Consider the following 25,359-nt stretch of genomic DNA (forward strand, 5'->3'; position numbering starts at 1 on the left):
TTTTCCAGTCTTAAATTCACGCCTTCTTCATTATGGTTTAAAAAGTACATAACATAAAATTTACCATCTTGACATAAATTGAGGGGTAGTGCACAACTGTAATCCCAGCACTCAGGAGGCTAAGGCAGGTGAATTGTGAATTCAAGGCCAGCGTGGGCTGTCTAGAAAGACTCTGTCTCATAAAAACAACAGCAAAAAAAATTTAACATCTTTACCATTTTCAAGTATGCAGTTCAGTAATGTTAAGTATATTCACATTGTTGTAAAATAAATCTTTAAAACATTTTCAGCTTGAAAATTTGAAACTTTATATCTATTAAGCAGTTCTTTTTTCCCTCCATTCAACTTCTGATAAACATTCTATTTTCCGTTTCTATCCAGTTGACTTCTTTTAAATACCTCATCTGCAATATTTGTCTTTTGCAACTGGCTTATTTCACTTAGCCTAATGCCCACAAGGCTCATTCGTGTTGTAGCACGTGGAAGGGTTTTCTTCCTTCATAAAGCTGAATAATTCCATTGTATATATCTACCACATTTGTTTGTTTTTTTATCTGTCAGCTCTTGCCTATTATGAATAGTGCTGCAGTGAACACGGGTGTGCAAATCTCTCTTTAATGCTTTTGATTAGCTTAAATGTATGTGCAGATGAATTGCTGGATCATATGGTAGTCCTATTGGTTTTCTTTTTTGAGGAACTTTCAGTCAGTTTTTCCATAGCATTTGTACCATTTTACATCCCCATCCATGGTGCACAAGGATTCAATTTCCCCATATCTTTGGCAACTCTTGTTTTGTTTTGGTTTTGATAGTGGCTATCCTAATGGGTGGTACATGATAATTCATTGTGATTTTGAGATTTTGATTTTTCAATAGTAGTGATGTTGAACTATTTTCATGTATTTGTTCTCTCTCTCTCTCTATCTATCTCTGTCTCTCTGTCAGTACTGAAAGGAATGTTGAATATACATGAGAGGATCCTTAGAAGACAAAGATAGTATCACTTTAGAGAACAGGACCTTATGATTGCTAGGCAGGCACACTCTACCACCTGAGTCACTCCACCAGCCCTTTTTGTGTTGCTTATTTTTGAGAATGGGGTCTTGCTTTTTGCTTGGGCTGGCCTAGACCACCTTCTTATTTGTGCTTTGTAGCTGGGATGTGTAGCTATGTAGCTGGGATGGCAGGCATTGCAACCACACCCAGCCTTTGGTTGATATGGGGTCTCAAGGACTTTTTGTCTGGGCTGGCCTTGAACCACGATCCTCCTGATGTCTGTCTCCTGAGTAGCCAGCATTCCAGGTGTGAGTCACCGTCTTTTTGTATATCTTTGGAGATAAGTGTAGTTGCATTCTCCACCCATTTTTAAATCAGAATATGATTTTTGTGTTGTTGAGCTGTACGAATTCTTTTATGGCGTGACTAATTCATTCTCAGATACAAAATTTACAAATATTTTCTCCCATTCCTTAATTTGCCTTTTCACTTTTTTGTATCCTTTGACGGAAAAAAGTTTTCAAGTTTGTTGCAGTCCTATTTGTCTATTTTTGCTTTCGTTCTGTGGTTTTGGTGTCTTGTCCAAGAAATAATTACCAAACCCAATATCCTCAAGATTTTCCCCTACATTTTTTTCCAGGAATTTTATGGTTTGAGTTCCAGCTGTTTTGAAAGTGTCTTCTACTTTTGAAAAGAAGAGAGAGGTAGAAATTATGCATGTATAGGGAAAGATGATGAGGGGGTTAGGAATGCCCACAACAAAGTTCAGATGAGGACCTTTTTTTCAACAAATTGTGCCAACATTTCTATGCTTAGTTGAGGTTTGTATTTAAAATGGTATAAAAACATGAGTTAGGAGAAGGTACATGGAACCACAAAAAAAAGAGTCCAGGAACTTAAGCCCAAAATAAGTGAGAATTTTCAAAGAGGGTCATGAACAAGGAAAATGGATTTAATGGTGTTTTTTGGAGGAAGAAGATGAGGAAAGCAACAGCTGCTCCTACAGCCTGACTGTGTATATATATATATCAAGGACAGCAAAGAGCCCAGAGTTAACTTCTCCACTGTATATCAAGGAGAGTGACCACTGGACTGAAAAGTAAGAAAAATTTGGAGAAAGGAATAGAAACCCTGGGTAGGTAAACAATAAGAAAGCCTGTGAACTCCCAATCTAGATGAAGCCCCCAAACTAAAGAAAGAAACCTCTGCCAACACCAGTGGCTCATGCCTGTAATCCTAGCTACTCAGGAGGCAGAGATCAGAAGGATCTTGTCTCCAAGCCAGCCCAGGCAAATAGTTCACAGACCCTATCTCAAAAAACCCCATTGCAAAATAGGGTTGGTGGAGTGGCTCGAGGTATAGGCCTTGAGTTCAAGAAAGAAGGAAGGTATTATTGTTTATACTCTCTCTTCAACAAAATTAGAGATAAGGGCGAAACAGTTTCTGCTTGGAAGCAAGGGGGTAGGGGGAAGAGAAAGGGGGTGGGGAGAATAGGGGGAGAAATGACCCAATCATTGCATGCACATATGAATAAAGGAAATTTAAAAAAAAGAAAGAAGGAAGGAAGAGAGGGAGGGAGGGAAGAAGGGAAGGAGAGAAGGAAGGAAGGAAGGGAGGGAGGGAGGAAGGAGGGAGGAAGAAGGGAGGGAGGGAAAGAAGGGGAGGGGAGGGAGGGAGGAAAGAAAAGAAACCAGACACAATTATGATATAACTTGTTATGGCAAAAATCGTTGAGGAATTGTAAAGCCCAAGAAAGTATCTGAAAACCAGAAATCAGAAAACAAATCATAGTTTTTAAAACATAGGGAAAGAAAATAGATCTTTAAAAGACTGAAGAACAATTTCTGTAAGAAGAACAATTTCTGAATATCTAGACAAGTATGCACTCTTGGGTCAAACATTTGATTTTGCAAGGTTAAGATAAAAGCATGATTTATCACTAGCATGTCCTGGAAAAGCAGTTTGAGAGATATTAATCAGAAGTAATAAGTAACAGTGAAATAAACCACAGTCAGCATTTCTAGGAAATTGGATAAGGGGTGGGGGATGATCGTCTGTCCTCTACATGGATGACTGGAGCATTTACTCAGTCCAGGTATCTGTTGAGCACTTAGCCAAACTCAAAATGGCTTAGGGGACAACAGCATGAGTACAGAAGACTCATAACTGGTTAAGTTTCTGAGATGGGAATTTTGGCTTACATGAAGGCTCTAACAAGGGGAAGTCTTCAAAATTGTTTTTTCTGTTTTCTGGTTGAAGATTAAGCAGTTGATAGTTGGTTTGAAATGATTAGAAGGGCTGAGGGGGTGAAACCAGACTTTGACTCAAGAAAATTCTGATCTAGGAAAATCATTGGCTTCCTGAATAGAGAAAGGGTCATTTAAAATGGAAATTAGGTGATTTTTTTCTAATTCTTTTTAAAAATAGTTTTCATTTGGAGGCGGTTTTTCAAATGAAACTGTAAACCTTGACGCAGGTTTTACTACTTCATTAGTACTGAGTGGGAAGATGTTAACTTTCATTTCACACTGAAAATTTAAAAAGTTACTACTATTTTATGTCTATTTTAGGATCTACACTTATACTGAAATTGGATTTATAAAAATTATTCTGTGAACTTCATTATATATCTTTCCAAAGGAAGATTTTTCTATTTTCATTGTATGCTGTTAGAGTAAATATGAATGTACTTACATCATGTCTGACTTTTGCCTGCCACTTGCCTGGTAAATATAACCACCTATACCTGAAAGAGAAAACAATAAATGCCATATATGAAGGACATAAGGTGAGGGGGTAAAACCACCTGAAATGAAGGTGTCTCAGGAAAGACAACAATGTATATTTGCTTCCCTCTCTGTTCTTACCAACACTGAGACAACCAAAGAAATATAAAAGGGCAATTTCAGCTGTTAGATAGCCCTGTGATAATTCTGGGCCAGCTGACATACATGGAGACACACGATGTCCCCTGTAAAAATCTACTTTATCGGGCTACCTTTCTAATCTGGAACAAATCTTTGGTGCTGTGTGGCTCCCTACCAGAAAGGCATTTGTTCTTTAACATCTTCCAGAACCTAAGGACTGATGCTGAGCTGAGCCTGCCAATTTATTGGGTCTCCCTGTGATAAAAGGGCTTCCTAGGATTTACAGTTTCCCTGAGCAAGAGAGGGTACTAGCAGTTTGTCTTCATTCTTTGGGAGAAATCTAAGCACTGGAATCTAAATCATGCAAATAATGAAAGAACCAAGTATAACATTCACCCTTCTTCATATGCAAAGAAGTACCATATCCAGTTGGCCAGACTCTTATGAATAGAGCTGTATAAAACTGGATATTTTAGAGACTATAAGAAAACTTACAATAATGTGTTTCCACATTAAATAGCACTTCTTTTCTGGTTCACCGCAGAGAAATAGCAACAGGTAGGAAAGGAGCGTGAAAGTTGAACTCTGCAGTCAGAAGACTTGACTTAGGCCATGTGATTTTGGGTAAATTCCTTTTGGGCTTTGGCGCTCTTGTCTATAAAACAGGGAATGGGTCGCACAGGTGTTGGGAGGCTGGACGAACGAAAAAGGAAAGGAGCATTAACCAGTGATGATGACTGCAGGAAACGGCTATCCCATCTAGGGTGGAAGGGATAAAAGGGACCTGTGAGCATCGTGGAGGGCTGATGCCTCAGGGGCACACCTGTGGGGAGATAGCTACTCTCAGACACTCCAACAGTGAGTTGAAGATACAGCTACTTCCAGAACATACCACCAGGAAAGGAAAAAAAAGAGAAGAAACAGAAGGAACCATGGCTTCTTGATTCCTCACACCTCAAGATCTCTCACCAGTACCCCTTATTGGAAGACTCCAATAATACGCCAGCTAGCAAAAGAGCCTAGAAAATTAAGTTTATAAACGCCCAGCCTCAGCATTACCGAGGACAATCAAGAAGAGAGGGGTGTGACTGAGAGACAGTAGAAAATAATCATCACCACAGAGTTTATAAAATCACCAAGCTGACTCATGCCTATAATCCTAACTACTTGGGAGTCTGAGATTGGGAGGATCATGGTGCCAGGCCAGGCAAATAGTTCTCAAGACCACATCTCCAAAATAACCAGAAAAAAATGCACTGGAGATCTGGCTCAAGCAGTAGAGCACCTGCTTTGCAGAGTTTATAACATCAAACTAAAATTAAATGATAGGAGGTCAAAGTTAGAAGTTGATTAGAAACAATAGATTTTCCTGTTTTGTATACTTTAGTAAGTAGTGTTATGGAAGTGAGACAGAGATTGGTTTTGATCTGAACAGTTTCTAAATTTTTTGTTAAAGTTTTTTTTTAATTAAAAAGTTTATGCCAGACTCAGTGGCATTTATCTTTAGTTTCACCTACTCAGAAGGTGAGCCAGGAGGATCACTTGAATCCAAGAGTGTGAGGCCAGCCTGGACAACGTTATAAGAACCCACCATCTCAAAAAAATAAAAGAGGTGGCTAAAGAGGTGGCTCAAGTAGCAATCTACTTGTTAGCAAGTGCAAAGCATAAGTTCAAACTCCAGTACCACCAAAAATGTAAAAGTAAATAAATAAGTAAAATTTATCTTCTTAACCACTTGTAAGTACACAGTTCAATGGCAAAAAAGGGAAGAGAGGAGACTGGGTTTGTAGCTTAGTGGTAGAGTGAACTAACATGCAGGAGGCCCAGCACTGAGGAAAAATCGAGTGGAATTTGAAGAAAGACCTGAAAGAGATGAGGGAGTGAGCTATGCCATTACGTTACTTGTCCCAGTGAACTTCAACCTTCAACACCTCTTCTAGGCAGCCTTATACTAATGGACTCAGCAGTTACTGCCTCAGCTCTGTCCTCCCCAACACCCTGCAATATCTCTGGGACATACTCAGATGACGTTGTGAACATTTAGCTCGAGTAAACATCTTCTGGTTAACCTGTTAGCTCCTTAGAGAAAAAGATAATGGTCGGCCCTTCATATCTTTGAGTTTTGCACCCAAAGATTCAATCATCTGTGGATGGAAAACATTCAGAAAAACATTGAGTCTGCACTAAACATGTATAGACTTTTCTTACTATTATTCCCTAAACAATACAGTATAACAACTATTGACATCTCATTTACATTGTATTTGCTATTATAAATAATCCAGAGATGATTGAAAGTGTACAAGAGGATGTGTATAGGTTAGATGCAAATACTCCCTCATTTTATATAAAGGACTGTACATCCATGCATTTTGGTATCCACGGGGGGTCCTGGAACCTATCCCCTGAGAATGCCAAAGAACTGTATTTTATTCATATTTGCAACAACAGCAACAATATTTTTTGTAACTCAATGCCAAATCCTATTCCAAAAGCTTTACTGCAAGGCAGGCTGTGTCAGTTCCCATGTTTTACAGTTGGAGAAACTGAGTAGATAAAGGTTAAGTAAGTAACCCAAGTTACATAGCTGGTAGACAGAATTCAAGAAAGCTGATTCCCCCATATTTCACATAGTAGATAGTGAGTGTCCAGTACAGTGGGAAAATGAACAAATGGATAGTAAGTAACTATATGAGCACATAGAGTCACAAGTTTCAGCCACAGACCCAAATTCAGGCATGCACAGGAAAAAAAAAATTTATATTTTTAGCCATGTCTACTAGCATAGTAATTCTCTTAAGCAAAAAACAATTATATGTAAAATCTGCATATAAATCTACTTGAATGTTGATTTGGTTTTTACACTGTTACTTTAGAGATGGAAAACAAGATTGACTTTGTCTTTATCTAATACTAATACTAAAATGACCAAAGCTTTGTTAAAATAGTAAGGTTAATCAATCTAACAGATACATCTTAGATAGCAAAGCTAATTAATCTAACAAATACATCCTAAAATGGTATGCTACTAACCGTGCTGCATAGAGGAGAAAATGTGATGAGTATTAAGTATAGAAAATGAAGATTACAAGTGATGTTTTGTCACTAAATAATCCTGCAGAGTGGAATGCAGTGCAGTGCAGCATAGGAAGAAAAGTGAGTTGTCACTAGCATTATTTTCTTTTTTCAGCAAGCACATTGCTGTGCAAACATGTGCCAGAAGGATAGTCAGTAGCCTTAGAGTTTTTGTTTTTTTGTCTTTTCTTTTTTGGTGCCATTATTGAACCCAGGGCCTCGCACATGCCAGGCAAGTGCTCTACCACTAAGCTACATCCTAGCCCAGACTTAGAGTTTCAAGGAGCCCATGAGCATGGCTTTGTTATATTTGTATTCCCAATTCCTGAAGGGTGTAAGAGATACAGCTTCTTTGGGAAAGTGCACATGGTTTTCCCCACTATCAGAGCCTTACTTGTTAAGAACAAAAAGTGAATAGCAATACAGACATGGCCACGGATTGCATGCCTTAAGAAGCATGCCTCCCTCTCCTAGGGAGCAGTCACCAGCTCCCCCAGTTCTGCTCAGCCTTCACACATTAGCCCAACACTGCAGCCATGCATATAGACTGCAAGTAGAGAATGATGTTCCAAGTCTCATAAAAACTCTCAAACCCTATTCTTATATATGCCTAAAGGCCAACTGCCTAATCCCTCTCATAGTCCATTAATGAAGCTGACAAGTTTCTTATCATAAGCTCTGCCCAGCAGCAAGACAGGCACCTCATGAGAGAGTGAGCTCCCCATTCTGCAAACAGCACCCAAAGCTGGGCTCTGCCAGTTTGCATCAGTCCATCTTCCTTTCATTACCTGCACAGAGATGATGCATCAGAACCCAAAGGAATAAAGAGTTAAGGGTCAGTGTTTCAATGGGTCAGATTTTCAGTATATTGACTCACATCACAGCACAGAAGTTTGGTTGCTAGCCTTATTTCTTTCAGAGCTTACAGAGCAAGTCAATGTCATTGCCACATGTGTGCCAACTGCTAGCTGAGGTCCACACCTCCGAGGGCAAAGAGCAAGAGGGCTGCAAGTTCCTGACCTCTGCCCAGTCTCAGCCCCACATGGTACACTCCATTCTGCCCTCTACGTGTGATCCAGTCTCATCTGTAGCACAATGTGCATTGTACATTTGGGGACCAGTAGCAATGTACTTAAGTACAATGAAAAAATATTCTTTAAAATGATCCGTCCAAACTAATTCATTCAAAAAGCAAGACAGTTATCCCAGGTTGTCCCTAATGTAGTATTTTACATTTATTTGTCATACCTTTAGGTCACTCCTGACGTATCCACCTAGATATGACTCCTGTCCTTAGAGTAGTAGGATGCAGCTCCATTAACATCAGTGGAATGGAACTGGCTTGCTATTTCTAGCCACTTCATTCCACTTTAGGATCATTACCTTTTTAATACCATTTTATGGGTCATTAGTTTTATGTGTGATTCTCCACCTCCCACCCTGTCTTATTTTTTTCCTCACTATCAGAGCCTTACTTGTTAAGAACAAAAAGTAAATAACAATGCAGACATGGTCACAATTTCATGAATGTACAGCCTCACATTGGTACCTGGATCATTGTCTTCTGAGTACGAGTGGGCTTATGGTTCCTAAAAATGAGCAGGGCAGGCTTCTTACCATGGAGGCACTTAGATATAAGACTGGCCAGAGCTGTGACAGGCACTTGCTTTCTGTTTTTTGTATATTTTGAACAATTACTACTGCCTGAAGTATACCAGAGATGGATGTCTGGGAAGGACCCCATTGGCAGTTCAGAAGGTAGCCAATGTATGAAAACAACCCTGAGCCACAACAGACATACAGGGAACGAAGTGCATTCTGGGCCTCCTGGTCCTAGTGTTCACAGGACCTGCAGACCTCCTGTCCTGAACTTGTCTGGAATTCTCAGTTGACACCTAGTTGCATGATCTCGTGATAGCCGTTTGTGATTGACTTACACTGTTATTCAATAATTAACTTTTCATGTTTGTACCTCTTTTACAGAGCTAACCTGTAGGACTCTTGAGCACAGGGCTGAGTTTTACACTTGTCCGTCCCTCACAGTCTTAGTACATGAGGAAGAAGCAATGCCCTGGGATTGGGATCCCAGCTTTCTCCCTATGATTCTCCATAACTTTGGATAAATTCCTTCACCTTCCTGCCTCTCAGGGGTTTTGTTATTTCGGTTCATTTTTTCTAGTTCTTTTCCTTTTTCTTTTTTCTTTCTTTTTTTTTGTTATTATTGTGAATGGGATTGTTTTCTTAATTTTTTTCAGATAATTCACTGTTAGTACATAGAAAAGCTGCTGATATTTTATGTTGATTTTGTATCCTGCAACTTAGCTGAATTTGTTTATTAGTTCTGACAGTTTTTTGGTGGAATCTTCTGGGTTCTTTATATGTAAGATCATGTCAGCTTTGGACAGGAATAATTTCTACCTTTCTTGCCTCCTATTTATGTATTTTGCCTACTTGCTTTAGCTAGGATTTCCTTTATCCTTGTCTCATTCCAAACCAATTTGTTATCCCTGACCTTTTTATACCTATGTGATGATCATTTCAAACTCAGTACATCTCCTAAGTCCAGGGGTCAGTGATTTGAGGAGTCATTGATTTGCACTGTCGAGACTTGGCTCTGTGGAATCCTCAGTCTGACCCACATATTAAACCACAGCTCTTCCCTGCATAGAGAAGGTTTCTCCTGTTCCTTGTAATTATGTGGCCAGTGGTGACTCCCAGTAATGCTTCTTGATCCAAAGATCCCCATGGGGGCTGGAGGTGTGGCTCAAGTGGTAGAGTGCCTGATTTCCAAAGATCCCCATGGTTGTCCCTGGTTTCTTTATTAATTTTCTTTAAAAGAAGCCATACATAGTAGGGGATAGTGGTAAGGCTTACTGAGACCAATAACATCAAAATAAACAAGAAATGGTGATCAGAATGGGCATGTGAAAAGGACTGGAGGAACATTATAAATAGCATTGAGATCAGTTTCCCATATAGTGAGTACATTTGACAAAGCCCAAGGTGTTTATCCACTCACTCAGCAACTGGCAAATTGCCTAGGAGTGTCATGGAGATGCTTACTTATGGAGATAAGTAACCTTGATTCTGCAGTTTCACTCTTTATAGTAGAGCCATGTTGCAGTGAAAAAATAGGTCATGTGGCCTCTTATCTCCTTTAATACCCATGTATACACACTTTCTTGCTTTATCACATCCTTTTAAAGGTTCCTGGGAGAAACATACATAAAGCGGATATAGTAAGTACTGCATTTGCTGAATCTATTGCCGTGTTAGTTTAGAAGGACACAGAAGTGTAAATCAGATGTGCTGCTTTTTAATAGTGGCACTATAGGATGGGACAAATAAGGACTCTTAACCTGTCTTTGATTGGTTTGGTTAGTTGGTGTATATAATGCTTTGCTTAGAAGAAACTTAAGAGAGCAATCACCCACCAGACTGTGTGGTCACCTTCTGTACATGATGGTTGTAGTTAGAGGCACTGTGAGATTCGTGACATATTAGTAACATACAGGCTTCCACCAGATACTGACTGTGTTAGAGACCCTGGGTTAGATTAGATGCAGGGTTACAAAGAGAAATGAAGCCACCCCAATCTGAAGGTGCTTGCTTCTATGGTAGAAACAGATACAATTAAGTAAAATTAAAGAGAGAAAGCAATGATGGACTGTGTAGAATTCTAATGGGGGGGTCTTGCAGACATGGATTTTTATTTGTTTTCTTTTGGGTTTTTTGTTTGTTTTTGTTTTAGTGGTACTGGTGTTTGAACTCAGGCTTTTGCTTATTAGGCAGGTACTCTACTGCTTGAGCTATCCCTGCAGCCCTTTTTACTCTGGTTATTTTGGAGCTAGGTCTCACTTTTTGCCCAGGCAGTGATCCTCCTATTTACACTTCCCACCATCACTGGGATGACAGGCACGCACTATCAACCCAACTTTTATCCACTGAGATGATCTCACAAATCTTTTTGCCTTAGAGCCACAATACTCCTAAGTAGCCAGGATTACAGGCATGAGCCACTAGCACCCAGATGCAATTGTTTTGTTTTTTAACCAAATACCTCTGGCCTTTTTATCTGACAGAAAATTCTTTTTAATTTGGAGCTTTATTTAAGCACTTCAAAAATATTAACATTTAAAATCCTGTTCAGTTATATGTCTAAATAATCTGCCTTGCTTGAAAGAATTCAATGATACAAGCCAGTGCTCCCTGGAAAATGCAGGTTGTTTCTTTCCTCTGGCTACAGGTACTGAGAGCATGCTACCACTCATTCTGTCTAATAGAAATGGAAGGGCTCCCAGAGAAGGTGATGTCTGAGCTGAGTCTTGAACAATAGATTCAGGTCCTTAAAAGAACTTTACTCTGTGTGCTGCAGTAAGTTCAATGCATGCAGAAGTCACCTACAAAGCTTACCATGTTATCTTCCTCTGCACTCATTTCCCCAGCAGAAATTTTGGGTCACCACCACTGTAGCTTCCACAAGGTCCCTATGATTACTGTTTTCATTTATTCTATCTATGCACATGATTTGTATACCTGCCTCCCCTTCCTGTGGGATCAGCGGTGCTTGCAAGAACCTAGAGGATGGTGGCTCATGCCTGTAATCCCAACACCAGAGGCAGACATAGGAAGATTACAGTCAACTGGCCTGGCAAAAGCATGAGATCCTATCTGGAAAAAAACAAACTAAAAGCAAAAGGATTGGGGGCATGGTTCAAGATATAGAGTGCTTTCCTAGCAAGTGGGAGGAATTCAAGCCCCAGCACTGACAAAAAGAATGTAGAGGATGTGTAGTTTTATATACATGGTAAGCAACCTACCCTGAACACCAGGAAGTTTAATCCATTTCCATCAGATCAAAATGAACTCAGGCAACAAATTTTTAATTGTCTAAGTCATTGTGTGTGTGCACGTGTGTTTGCAAGCTGTGCATAAGTAGCACATTTTCAATCTGTGTAAGATATAATGGATAAGCAGCAAATGACAGTAGGCTTAGCCCCTGAAGATTTAGTAGGAAAGAAGACAGCTGCATGACAGAGCCGCTGCTAATAATTAGGGAAGAAATGAATCACCCGTGTCCTATGCTACTCAGCACCCTCAACCATTCAAATGACAGCCAGTTTGCTAGCTCTGTAACCCTAATCTTTGTGAGCCAGGACTTGATTTCTTGTTGAGAACGTTGCCTTTGATTATGATCATGTCTGCTATCATGACATATTCAGGTATGACATGATTGAAAGACCCATGATGGATAAGCAAAACAGGTGTTGTTTTTAATGTTTCCATTAACATTGTAAATGAGGAAAAACCGTTTTTGAAACCCCACAGACACTGAGTTCTAAATAGGGCCACACTACCAGTGTTGTGGCCGACAAGAAAATGATAATGCTTTCTTTGACTCCAGCGAGCTGTAAGAAGTGTCACAGCACTCCTCCTCGTATGAAAGGATCTCCACAGGACCGATTGGGAGGGAAATTAATAGGCTTCCCATTGTTTGGTGCATTTTTGCCAGGATATTTCAATAGTGTAAACACTGAACCCGTTGTCATCTTGTTTAGCCACTTGACCCTGGTGGTTTTCAGTTCTGCTTGTGCGGTGATGAAGTAGAGCGGTGGCACACGAGACAGGCACTAATTATTGGAATAGGATCGTCGCTAACCCAGTGGGAGATTAACTGCTCCTTTGCAGTCTTTATTCTGGGACACTAGCACTGTCTGGTTATCTTGCTTCAACTGAGGGATTCGGGACAATAGCAATGCTGATGGTAATGTTGGCAGTTTCCCTGTTTGTTTTGCAGGTCACGGCCAGGGGCTTTGGGCCGCTCTTGCAGTTCGCCTACACTGCCAAGCTGTTACTCAGCAGAGAAAACATCCGCGAGGTCATCCGCTGTGCTGAGTTTCTGCGCATGCATAACCTGGAGGACTCCTGCTTCAGCTTCCTGCAGACCCAGCTCCTGAACAGTGAGGATGGCCTGTTTGTGTGTCGGAAGGACACTGCGTGCCAGCGCCCGCACGAGGACCATGAGAACTCTGCAGGAGAGGAGGAGGAAGAAGAGGAGGAGACGATGGATTCAGAGACCGCCAAGATAGCTTGCCCCACAGACCAGATGCTTCCAGACCCCATCAGCTTTGAAGCCACTGCCATCCCAGTAGCAGAGAAGGAAGAAACCTTGCTACCTGAGTCTGACGTGCCCACGAACACCAAGGAAAACTCAGAAAAGGATGCGTTGACACAGTACCCCAGATACAAGAAGTACCAGCTTGCATGTACCAAGAATGTCTACAATGCATCATCCCACAGTACCTCAGGTTTTGCAAGCACATTCAGTGAAGATAACCCTGGCAACAGCCTCAAGCCAGGGATTGCCATGGGGCAGATTAAAAGTGAGCCACCCAGTGAGGAAAATGAGGAAGAGAGCATCACACTCTGCCTGTCCGGAGATGAGCCTGACATCAAGGACAGAGTGGGGGATGTCGAGATGGACCGCAAGCAGCCCAGCCCTGCCCCCACCCCCAGCACCCCAGCGGGAGCCACCTGCCCGGATAGATCCAGGAGCGTGGCCTCACCTTCCTGTCTAAGGTCTCTGTTCAGTGTAACAAAAGGGGTGGAGTTGTCTGGCCTGCCCAGTACATCTCAGCAGCACTTTGCCAGGAGTCCAGCATGCCCTTTTGACAAGGGGATCACTCAGGGTGACCTTAAAACTGACTACACCCCTTTCACAGGGAATTATGGACAGCCCCATGTGGGCCAGAAGGACACATCCAACTTCACCATGGGGTCGCCCCTCAGGGGGCCTGGGCTGGAGGCTCTCTGTAAGCAGGAGGGAGAGCTGGACCGGAAGAGTGTGATCTTCTCCTCAAGTGCTTGTGACCAAGTGGGCACTTCAGTGCATTCATATTCTGGGGTGAGCAGTTTGGACAAAGACATCTCTGAACCGGTGCCAAAAGGCCTATGGGCGGGAGCTGGCCAGTCCCTCCCCAGCTCACAGGCCTACTCCCACAGCGGGTTGATGGCTGACCACTTGCCAGGCAGGATGCGGCCCAACACCAGCTGCCCAGTGCCAATCAAAGTCTGCCCTCGCTCGCCCCCCCTGGAGACCAGGACCAGGACGTCCAGCTCCTGTTCCTCCTACTCCTATGCAGAGGATGGGAGCGGGGGTTCTCCCTGCAGCCTTCCTCTCTGTGAGTTCTCCTCCTCACCCTGTTCCCAGGGAGCCAGATTCCTTGCCACAGAGCATCAGGAACCAGGCCTGATGGGAGATGGAATATATAACCAAGTTCGACCCCAAATTAAATGTGAGCAGTCTTATGGAACCAACTCCAGCGACGAATCTGGATCTTTCTCGGAAGCAGACAGTGAGTCGTGTCCTGTGCAGGACAGGGGCCAGGAGGTAGGGAACCCACATAAGTTCAAGCATGTGACCTACCCTTTCAGTCATTTATCTGGATTTTTCTCTGTCCCCATCCCCTACTACTATTCCCATGTTGATCTTGCTTGCTAGGATTAAAGGTGACAGTAAAAGGACTGCCTCCCCCACAGTCCATGGAGGCAAAATGCTACACAGTGATTCTAAATTAGCCACTTCTGTCTTAGAAGACACTTAATAGTTGATGTAGATTTCAATGCTCAGTGACCAGAGGCAAGCAGCTTAGAGAAAAAGGTAAGTCTAATGCATGAAAGTTCACTTGGGTACTTCACAGCTTCCCCTTCTTCCTCCCTTTCTCCTCTCTCTTCCATCTGCTTTGAAAGGATGAAGGATTAATACCCACATTCTTGCTGTTCACCCATTTAATGTGAAAGAAAATGTGAACTCTCTTTCAAAATTGATTGATCGAAACTAGATGGATCAACACAAAACAGGTGCTTTCCTAGCACCTTGGTAAGTTGTCCTTGTCAACAGAAGACCCCAGGGTCTCCCTGTGTCTATTATGATGCAGGTAATGGAATGCTCACCATCCATTCTGGTCACCAGGTCCCTGCGTAAGTGCCCAATCACACACAGTAAAAATGGCTTGTTTCCTAAGCTCCCACAAAAAGAAGATGTTTTGTGGAATAGCAGTTTTTCCAGCCTGAAATCAAAGTGCTTTAAAGATAAAAAGATCCATAGGTTCCATCCATGTCTCACCATTTCTAGGAGAAGGAGCAGGCCAATACCAGCCATGTAATGAGCAAGACTCTCATAACTGTGAGTAAAGGAGAATAAGAGTCCTAGAGGTCTCCATTCTCCAGTAATGAGTGCTCAGTGCAAAGACTGGAGGAAGTCCATGTCTTGACCTGGCACTGGCTGCACTGTCTTGCTGATTAACAAACCAGCTGGAGCCTCAGAAGCAAGAGTGAGCAAGCCCAGTGATAACATCTCCTTTGTCCAAAAACCACGGGAAGAAAGGAAGTGTGGGCTTAGGATGGAACTCAGTGATAAGGCACTTGCCTAGCATGTGCAAGGCACTGGGTTTGATCCCCAGTACTGAAAAAAAAAAAAAAAGAAAAAAGAAACATGGCTCTTTTTAGGCCAGTGTGCTCAGTACTCTTCTGTACTCCCTAGATATCAGCCTCTGTGAGGCAAGGATGGTAACCCAACCAGACAGCAGAAATGCCACATGGCAGTAAGGTGGCTTTGCAGAGTCATGTGTGGTTTATTTGGCCTCCACAAGATTGGTAAGCAAAAAGCACATGAGGGTTTAGTTCAGGCCAACTACAGAAGTGCCCAGTGGTCACTTCCTCTTCTTTGCTAGCTCCCCTGGGAGAAAGATGGGAAGACAATGAAAAGGTTTAATTTAACTAAAAGAAATTATGAACTCAGTCTGAATAGGAGCTATTCCCATTTATTTGCACCTCACCCTTTAGGTTTAGGGTGGGGAATTGTGCCCAAACCAGTCACAGCTGTGTCCCTGGTCTCCAGAAGATCAAGGTTCCATGAACATGGAGCAATGTTACATCTCTCTTTCCTCACTCATTCTTCGCTCTGACCATAACAGACCTCACCTTTGTGAGGTTTGCTTTTGTCCCTAGAACTGTTAAGAAGTCTCCCTCTTGAAGAAGCCTAGTCATTGAATCAACTTGCTCTGCATGATTTCTTAAAAGGACTGGTGTAGTGAGAAGAGGACAAGCCTTCATGTCTTTAGTGGGTTTTTTTTTTTGTCTCTCTTGAAAAGCCCCACCACCATTCAGCAGAAGAGGTTTTGTCATTAAGACATATGCATATGTTGGAGGAACTGTCAGTTTCAGATACATTTCCTTTTTCCACTATAATATCCCAAAAAAGAGCTTAAAGTCACTTCTTGGAACTCAGTGTCATCAATAAGAGCACATGTGTTTTTCCTGTGTTCAGACCGTGTCAATATCCACTTTAAAACTGAAAATGGTGACTCAATTAGAAGGACAATTCATTCAATCTGTAAAATTGTCATAAACAGGACAAGTCTCCCCTCAAAAAATACCCCTGCTTTTTTCATTTTTACTTTTCAAAAAAAATCTGCAGTTTACATTCATCAATAGTGAAAAAGAAACATTTGCCAAAGCTCTCTGCCATTTTGGGAATCACACTTAGCCATCTTGATAGTTCATTTTGGACAGGAAAGTGATAGTAAAGCTATCAATTTGAAATTTTAGTTTTCCAAGAGTAGAGGAGGTTAGGTTTTCCAAGAACTACTCAGGGACTTAGCACAACTGCTCCTCTGGGAATTGATAGCTTGCTTTTGTGAACTACTTTGGCCTGAAGGACATGTAGTCCTCAGGGATATGCTGAAGGCAAATCATTCCCCTACATGAACCATAACTTGTTTTCCCAAAGTGATCCAAAGAAACCAGCATCTGTTGGACTGATTCTGCCTCTCCTGTGAGGTCCAGGTACCTTCTCTTCCAAGTGAACCCCAGGTAGACACCAGAGTCAGAACCAAACATGGGGCTCCTACCCCCAACCAGTGACCCATCTAATATTTCAGAGGTTCCTTCCCAGTCTCTCCTCTTCCACCTCTGTAAGGAGTCTAAATGTGAGATCAAAAGAAAAGTGTTGATACACCTCAGAGTTTATGAAATGTTCTACCTACAGCATGTTAAATAGCTCTCCCATCTCATAAACATTGACTACTCCCATTCTTTTCAAACTCTTCTCTAACTTTGAAAAGGCTTAAATTATTACAATGTGGCTCTTTATCAATAAACAACTTCTTATAGAGTACGTTTTGGTTTTTTTGATGCTAGGAATGGAACTCAAGGCCTCATGAATGCTAAGCATGTGCTCTATCAGTGAGCTGCATCCCCAGTCTTAACTGTCTTTTTTTATCAATACTAAAATATAGCATATCCAGCCCCAGACATCCCCAATAGGTTTCTCTGTGTACATGATGATACATATAAACATACATACATGTATACATATATACACTATACATAAAAATCTATACATATGTACATGCATATGCATATATTCACATCTTTTATTTTAATGGCATCAGCACTTTTGTTTTTTCACATATCTATCCACTCTGTACAATGGTCTAAATCATTCACATAGGCCCAATGCATGCTTCTCTAAAATCTATTATCCCCTAAATCACAATTTATTCAGCTATCACCCATCAACAGATATTCCAGTTGTTCCTAGTTTCATCCCCTTTATATAAATTACTACAATAAACATTGTTAATGAATACATTGTTAGTAGTGGTGCTTTTATTTGGGGATTGGAGTCCCATAGTGTGTTAAAGATTGTGCCCATTTATCATACTACCTAATTAGCTTGCCAACAGGCTTTAGCAATTCACATGTCCTTCAGCAATTAAGGAGTGTCCATTTCCCCCCATTCTTGCCATTGCTAGTGTCACCAGTCTCTTGAATTTTTGCCAGTTTGATGGGCAAAAAATGACAACTTCCAGTGAGGTCGACATCTTGTTTCATGCGTATTCACCATTTAAATCTTCTTTTCTGTGAATTTTGCAAATTCACACCTTTGCTCAGCATCCTTTCCTGTTGGTTAACTTTCAATGGATTTATAGGAAATCTTAGTCCCTAATATTGTGACTATTAGGGATTTCTCATAGGTGTTGCCTGTGTTTTCTCCTAAAATGTTTATTTATAGTATCTTTTTCCATGTAGAAATTTTTTTTAATTTTTTATAGTCACGGTATCAGTTTTTTTATGACTTCTGGATTTGCTAATTCCTTAAGAAGTCAACTTGGCGGCTTGGCAGACTGGTGGAGTGACTCAAATGATAGAGCGCCTGCCTAGCAAGTACAAAACCGAGTTCAAACCCCAGTACCAACACCAAACAAACAAAACAAGGAGTCAGCTTGGGAATTTTTCTCTTCTAATAATGAAAAAAATGAATGTTGTATTTAGTGAAAAAAATCACAAAACAGCATGCATAACAAGGCTTTAATTTGTTTAGTAAATGTATGTGTTTGTATATTTGATGAAATCAATATAGAGCATAAGATAAATTGAAAGCAAAGTTGGAGAAAGGGAGGATGGGGAAAAGTTCCATTTCTATGTATGTTTGTAACGTCTGAGATGAGTTTTGTACCACCATTGCCACTACCTAATTCCAGAACATTTCCAAACCCCAAAATGGAACACTGCCCCAGTTATCAGGCACTCATCATTGCCTACTTCCTCAACCCCAGGCAACCACTAATCTGCCTGTCTCAATAGATTTGTCTGTTTTGGACATTTCATATAAATGGAATCTTATAATATATGGCCTTTTGTATCTGTCTTTTTTTTCACTTAGCATAATACTTAAAAATTCATCCCCGCCATTGATGTATCCACTGGTATATTATGTATCAAAATGCCATTTTTTGATTGCTGAATAAGATTCCATGATGTTGATACAGTTTGTTGAGCCTCTCCACATTTTACTAATCTATCATTGGTTGAGGGACTTTGGGGTTGTTTCCACTTTCTGGCTATTTTAAATAATGCTGCTATGAGCATTTGTGAATAAGATTTTTGTAGACATGCTTTCAGTTCTCCTCATTATCTACCTAAGAGTGGAATTGCTGAATAATATGCTAACTCCATATTTAGCCTTTTGAGGAACTACAAGAGTTTTTTTCAAATGGTCTGTACTATTTTGCATTCCCTCCAGCAGTGTATAATGGATTCAATTTCTCCACATCCTTGCCAACACTTATTACTGTCTGTCTTTTGCTTTGTTTGTTTGTTTTTCCAACTATCCAGGTGACTCTTTTTAAATTAGCATACATTAATAACATTAGGGGATTTCATTGTGATAATTCTAGATAGTTGCATACAGTGTACTTTGACTAAATTTACTCCCTTCATTATATTCCCATACCTCCCCCCTTTTTCAAATTGTGTTTGGTGGGTTTGACTTTACTGTCCTCATATGTATATGTATTGTACTTTGATTTTCCTCACCCTTCAGAATCCTTTCCTTCCCCCCTCCCCCTGAAACCCCCACTCTCAGACCCCCTTTTACATTCATGATTATTGTTATCATCATCATCATTTTAGGTCTAGTTTCCTCAAATGAGCAAAACAGCACATGATATTTGGCTTTTTTGAGCTTGGTTTATCTCACTCAACATGATAGTCTCCAGCTCCATCCATCTAGTAGTTGTGACATGGTGTCTCATTACGTGTACAGGTTTGTTTATAAATTTTTGAAAATGTAAAGCTGGACACCAGTGGTTCATGCCTATAATCCCAGCTACTCAGGAAGATTGCAGTTCAAAACCAGCCCAGGCAAATAGTTCATAAGACCATATCTTGAAGAAACCCAATACAAAAAGACAGAGCTGGAGGAGTAGCTCAAGTGGTAGAGTTCCAACCTAGCAAGCTTGAGGCCCTCAATTCAAACCCCAGTACTGTCAAAAAATAAACAAACAAACAAAAAAGCCTCAAGTGTTAGGGTGCCTACCTAGCAAGGATGAGGCCCTGAGTTCAATCCCTAATACCCCCCAAAAAAGAAAGAAAGAAAATTGTAGAGAAAAGTCACAATTATTGGCCAGGTAGTTAGCTTCCTAGGAAGACCATTTAGTACCAAAAGTATTTTTAATTAATTGTGGATTTTAGTAAAGCAACACTAGAAAGATGGTCCATTTTCACAACCAAAAGTACTGACTAGTTGGACCTGTTTCATGTCGAGAGAGATAGAAGTATACAGTGGGTGTGTGTGCATGTGTGCACACGTGCAAGTATGTAAGAAAAAAGGTCCAGAGAAAACATTGAAATGGCTAACTCTCCCACCCAAATACTGACTTTGACACATGCTTCGTATGTAAAATTTTTGCAGTCATTTTTGGGTTTGGTGGATCGGACATGTTTTTAGAAGTGTCTGTAATTGGTCTGCTTAATAAAAAGAAGACCTTGCAGGGCAACAGAGAAGTCAGCCATATTCCTAATTAAAGTAGTGTTTTCGTGTTGTCTAGAACATTCTCAACATCTGGAATTACAAAGAGTACTGTATGCCTGGAAAAAAAGAAACCATGTGACAGAGAAAGATCGGGCTGACAAGCAGAAATAATACCTCACGCAAAAGACAGTTCAAACTTTTCAAAGCACTTTCTCCAATTTTATTCTTCATGGAAACCCTATAAGCCTAGTAGGGCAAGTAATATCACTGTCTGACTCACAGATCCTTAAAGAGTGTTAGAACAGAGAATGACTTGTCTGGGATCAGAAAGCTAATTATTTGCAGTGTTCTGCATTTGTGCCAGAACTGGACCTTGAGAATAGGGCGTAGAAGGACAATTGTTCAGGAGACATTTGTTGGTCAAGGAGGGGAGATTTGTCATTGGCATCTGCTTAGCACTGAGCTGGCTGTCCCCATTCCAACAGCCCTGAGTCATCAGTTCAATGACACCTTGCTCCCTCCTGCAACAGTTCACCAGAATCTGAGCACAAAGAGGCCTGGTGGCTCAATCCTGTAATCCCAGCTACTCTGAAGTGGAGAGCAGGAGGATCATAGTTTGAGGCCAGCACCAGCAAAAAGTTAGCAAGACCCCCATCTCAACAAATAAGCTGGGCATGTGCCACTTGCCTGTCATCCAGCTATGTGGGAGACATAAATAGGAGAATCACAGTCCTGGGCAAAAAATGCAAGACCCTCCCTCAAAAATAACTAAAACAAAAAGGGTTGGGGGTGTAGCTCAAATGGTAGAGTCCTTCCTAGCAAGAGTGAGGCTCTGAGATCAAAACCAATCCAGAAAAAAAAAAAAAACACAATGAAAGGCTTCAAAAACAACGCACCGTCCATGCCCTAGGTTATCGTGTTAGAACAACTTACTCCCTCAACTTCCATTTGACATCTATCAGTGAAACCAAGAAAGGAAATAGGACAACTCTTCACAAACCACTCTTCCACTGGTGCTTCTAGAGGAAGTAGATGCTTGCTTTGTGCTTTTCCTACCAAATCTGCAGCTCTGTGCTCCTCCAGTAACCCTCATCCAGCAATCAGAGGCACCAGGCAAATGGACTGTGTGTTCGGAGGCATAGTGAGTTGAGATGGGTGTAGCAATGCTGATTATAATGCAGCAAGAATGGCACAGAGTAAATATAAGCCATGTGGAAATCCACCAGAGCTAGAGAGCCCTCATTTAGAGATGGGAATTTTCCCTCTTCTTTTTTCTCATACTTGAATTATGAGAAGTGAGATTCCTCCTGCCCTTTGCCATGCTGAGGACAGAGGTTCCTGGCCACCCTACGGGAACCATACATTTCACTGACTGCTAAGGGCTGGCAGGCCTAACCTTCCTGTGGGCACTGCCTAGGGCAAAGTGCTGGTATGCTGAAAACCACCTCTCATCCCGCTCCTCATGTGTGTTCCAGAGGGACACTTTGTCAGGCGGGGTAAAGTCAACAGTGACTTATTGTGCAAACCACAGCCCATGGTGCCCTCTTGGGCCCCTGGCTTGCTTTCTCCATGGCTGCTCCGAAATCTTTGAGCCTCAACTAAGAACCATAGCAGCGGGCTGGTGGCTGAAGAGAAACAGCACCCATGAGTCCCGTGACTGTGACTAACAGCAGGCCATACAGGCAGCCTCTCCATCTTGTCACTGTGGATGTTCTGCACTGTGAATAGAATGAAACCCGAACCACTGCTGCAAAGTGAAATCCTGAAAGAGTAAGTGTGTGGAAGAACAGTAGCCAACTAAGATGGCCAGCCCTGTTAGGCCTGTTTGGGTTCTAATAAATCCCTGGGGGAAAAGACAGCGTGCTTCAGCCTTCTCTGTGTAGTTCCACATTCCAGGACCCAGTCCTATGATCTGACTTTTCAACCAGTCCCAAGTGAGGAAAGGTTGGGGGCCCAAGAGCCCGGGAGTAGAATATTTTCCATGGGATCAAAGGGCTGTTACATGCTCATCATCTCTAGGGACAATGCCATTGGCTTGGACTTACACTCTGAAGGCGATAAAGAGCTGTGGTAAAGTCCCCACATGCCCCTCCAGGAGCAAGGCAGGGCTCCCACCTGCTAGCCAGTGTGAGTTCTTCCTGCTGAAGGACTAACAGATCTCTAAAAAGACACAATGAGGGTGGATTTTGGCTTATTTTTTCTCATAGAAGAAAGTCTATAGTTGACTATTTTCTTTTCCTCTGATTCTCTTTAAAAAAGCAGTTTGAGTTGCAAAAGCCCTGCTGAAATTTCATATGGCCTTTCACTTCAAGGACTTTGAAACAAACATTGTTGATTTTTCCTTTTTCCTGCCACCCCTCTGTCCTATCTTCCTGGTGTTTTATATTTGCTGTCTAGATAATTTTAAATACAGTAGCTTTTGGTATAGAGGCCCTTTTGACTTTCCCTGCAGACTGAACTGTAGGTATATTTTCTTTCTGAAAATAAATAAACACAATTTGGAGCAGAAGCAGAATGGCTTTGTTGTCAGCAGAGGGAGAAACTCTGTGAGCCCCAAAACTGCCACAACCTCTGAGATGTTGAAATACCCATGTTTGCAACAGACAGACCTCTGTGTTAGGGAGGTGTCATCCAGGATCTATGTGTCTGTTTGTTATCCAAAGGGCATAAAAGGGAAATCAAACAATCTTTCATATCATTATAAGGCTTATGCAAACACAGCCCCATGGACAAAGACCTTCTCCAGGCTATAACAAGGAGCTGTTTGTCCTGACTGCCTGTCTTTAGCAGTCAGAGCAGGGCTGAGCTGAGAGGTATAGTATGCTCTGCTGTGATTTTGCTTTCTTGGGCCCAAATTTTGCAGGTGTCATGGGATAGAGGTCACCATGTGGAAGCTGAATCAGAGCAACCACTGGGAGCCTTCTGCAAAGGCCACATCAAACAAAATCAGAGCTAGGAAGTAACCTGACAGAGAAATTGCACCCGACCACAGAAAGTCAAATGGTCATGTAGTGTGTTTGTCTTTGTGCACGGGGATTAATGAGACGCAGCCAGGATCCAGGATCAGGACTCACATCTGCCTGCATCCAGTGCAACCACAGAAAAGCCTGAGCTTAGGATAGAAGAGCCTCATCCTCAGTCCATTAAAGAACACAGACTTGAACACTAACAAGAGGTTGGTTTCTTCACCAAAAAATATTTTGATCAGTTAAACCCAGCCCCATGTGTACCCCAATTGGATAGGCAGAACTGTCTGTCAAACACAGTGACTACACCTTGCACGTGGGTACTGAGTCCCTGAAACGTGGTTAGTCTGAGTTGTGCTGTGCTGGAACAATAAAATATGCTTTGGGTTTAGAAAATTCAGCACAAAAAAAAAGTTAACTATTTAATAATTCATGAAATATTTTAAACCTATTGGATTAAAATACACATGTTGCTAAAATTAAATCCACGTGTTTACTTGTGCTTCTTTTAATGTGGCTACTGGAAAATTTTAAATCACACATGTGGCTGGTGTTCCTATTAGTGCTGGGCTAGCATGTGAATGAAGTTTAGGTTTGTAGCGCCACCTGCTGGCCAATCCAAAGCACACGCCGATGTGAGCAAGAATTAAACACTCTTCTGGACTACCTTTCTTTCCCCAGAGCTACTGGAGCTTTTGCATACATCATTTGGATTACTTGCTACTCTTAAGAAATATTTCAAACCAGGCACGGTGGCTCACACTTGAAATCCTAGATACTCAGGAGGTAGAGATCAGGTGAATCCCGGTTCAAGACCAGCCCAGCAAAATGTTCATGAGACCCCATCTTAATAGGCCTGGTTGTGCGCATTTGTCACCTCAACTATGCAGGTAGCATAAATAGGATAGTGGTTCAGGCCAACCTGAGTATAAGCGTGAAGCCCTATCTCAAAAATAACTAAAGCAAAAAGTTCTGGGGGTATAGTTCAAGTTGTAAAGTACCTGAGTTCAAACCCCAGTACTGCCAAAAAAGAAATATTTCTAACCACTAGGTTTGTAACCAAGCATTTAACAATGTAGAGAGGACACAGATCTACTCCTCAAGAGACTGGCACACTTTCCTTGGATAATGCTTATTTGCTTTAATTTGTCAAGTATTTGAAAGTAGGGATCTTGCTGATAAGAAACATCAATTATCTATTTCAGCATAACAACTCACCCCAAAAGTTAATGGCTTACAACAGAAGTAATCATTTAACATCTCTCCTGGTTTCTGGGAGTTGGGAATTCAGGAGTGGTCCATCTGAGCAGTGCTGGCTCGGGATCCCTCATGAGCTTGAAGTAAGGTGTTGGCTGGAGCTGCAGTCTCCTGAAGGCTTGACTGAGGTAAAGAATCCATTTCCAAGGAGGCCCATTCATGTGACTGGCCCAGAGGTAGTACTGGCTGTTAGTTGAGGTATCACCTCCCCTCTGGGCTTCTCCAGGCTGCTTGAGTGTGCTCAAGGCATGGCAGCTGGTTTCCTCCAGAGCCAGCAATCCAGGAGGCCTACGGAAAAGTCTTAGTGGCTCTTCTGATTTCTCAGAAATGACACACTATGACATCAGAATACATCATGCCTCTCTCTTTCTCTCTCTCTCTCTCTCTCTTTCTCTCTGGCCTTACTGGGGTTTGAACTCTGGGTCTCATGCTTGCTGGGCAGGCGCTCTACCACTTGAGCCACCCCACCAGCAGCATTGTGTTGGAGATGGCCATTTTTGGAAAATGGCCTGCCATAGTCCATAACATCTACATAGCACTGCACAGCTCAAATGCCTGTCCCATGTCACAGATAAGGAGATTGAGGCTCAGAGAGATGACAATACCAGGCTGAGGCCTCATGGTGCATAAGAAGGAGGAAAGCACAGTTCTCACGCCTACTCTATGCCTTTCCAAGTTGGAGCTATCCAGGCTTCCTCCTCAAATCTCCTTTCTGCTGTTGTAACTAGGAACCCTGCTGATTGTTGCTTTTTTTTTTTTATAGCATTTAAAGGTGTGCAGAGTTGGCTTTGCTCAAGTGCTTAACATTAGTCCATAAATGATATCTCTCTATAACTTGTCATTTTATTGAGTTAGGCTATATGTCATGTGGCAAAAACCT

At 41.7% G+C, this 25,359-nt stretch overlaps 1 protein-coding gene across 7 annotated transcripts in view; it reads left to right on the top strand.

Annotated features, from left to right (window-relative positions):
• Bach2 (BTB domain and CNC homolog 2) overlaps positions 1-25,359 on the top strand; it is a 355,873-nt gene that overhangs the window by 317,087 nt on the left and 13,427 nt on the right. For all 7 annotated transcript variants that reach the window (XM_074078063.1, XM_074078083.1, XM_074078073.1 and 4 more), the window contains one exon: positions 12,736-14,328. In XM_074078063.1, the coding sequence (XP_073934164.1) occupies positions 12,736-14,328 (1,593 nt within the window). The remainder of the gene's footprint in view (positions 1-12,735; positions 14,329-25,359) is intronic.

This window comes from Castor canadensis, chromosome 1 (genome assembly GCF_047511655.1).
Source record: "Castor canadensis chromosome 1, mCasCan1.hap1v2, whole genome shotgun sequence".
Classification (NCBI taxonomy): Eukaryota; Metazoa; Chordata; class Mammalia; order Rodentia; family Castoridae; genus Castor; species Castor canadensis.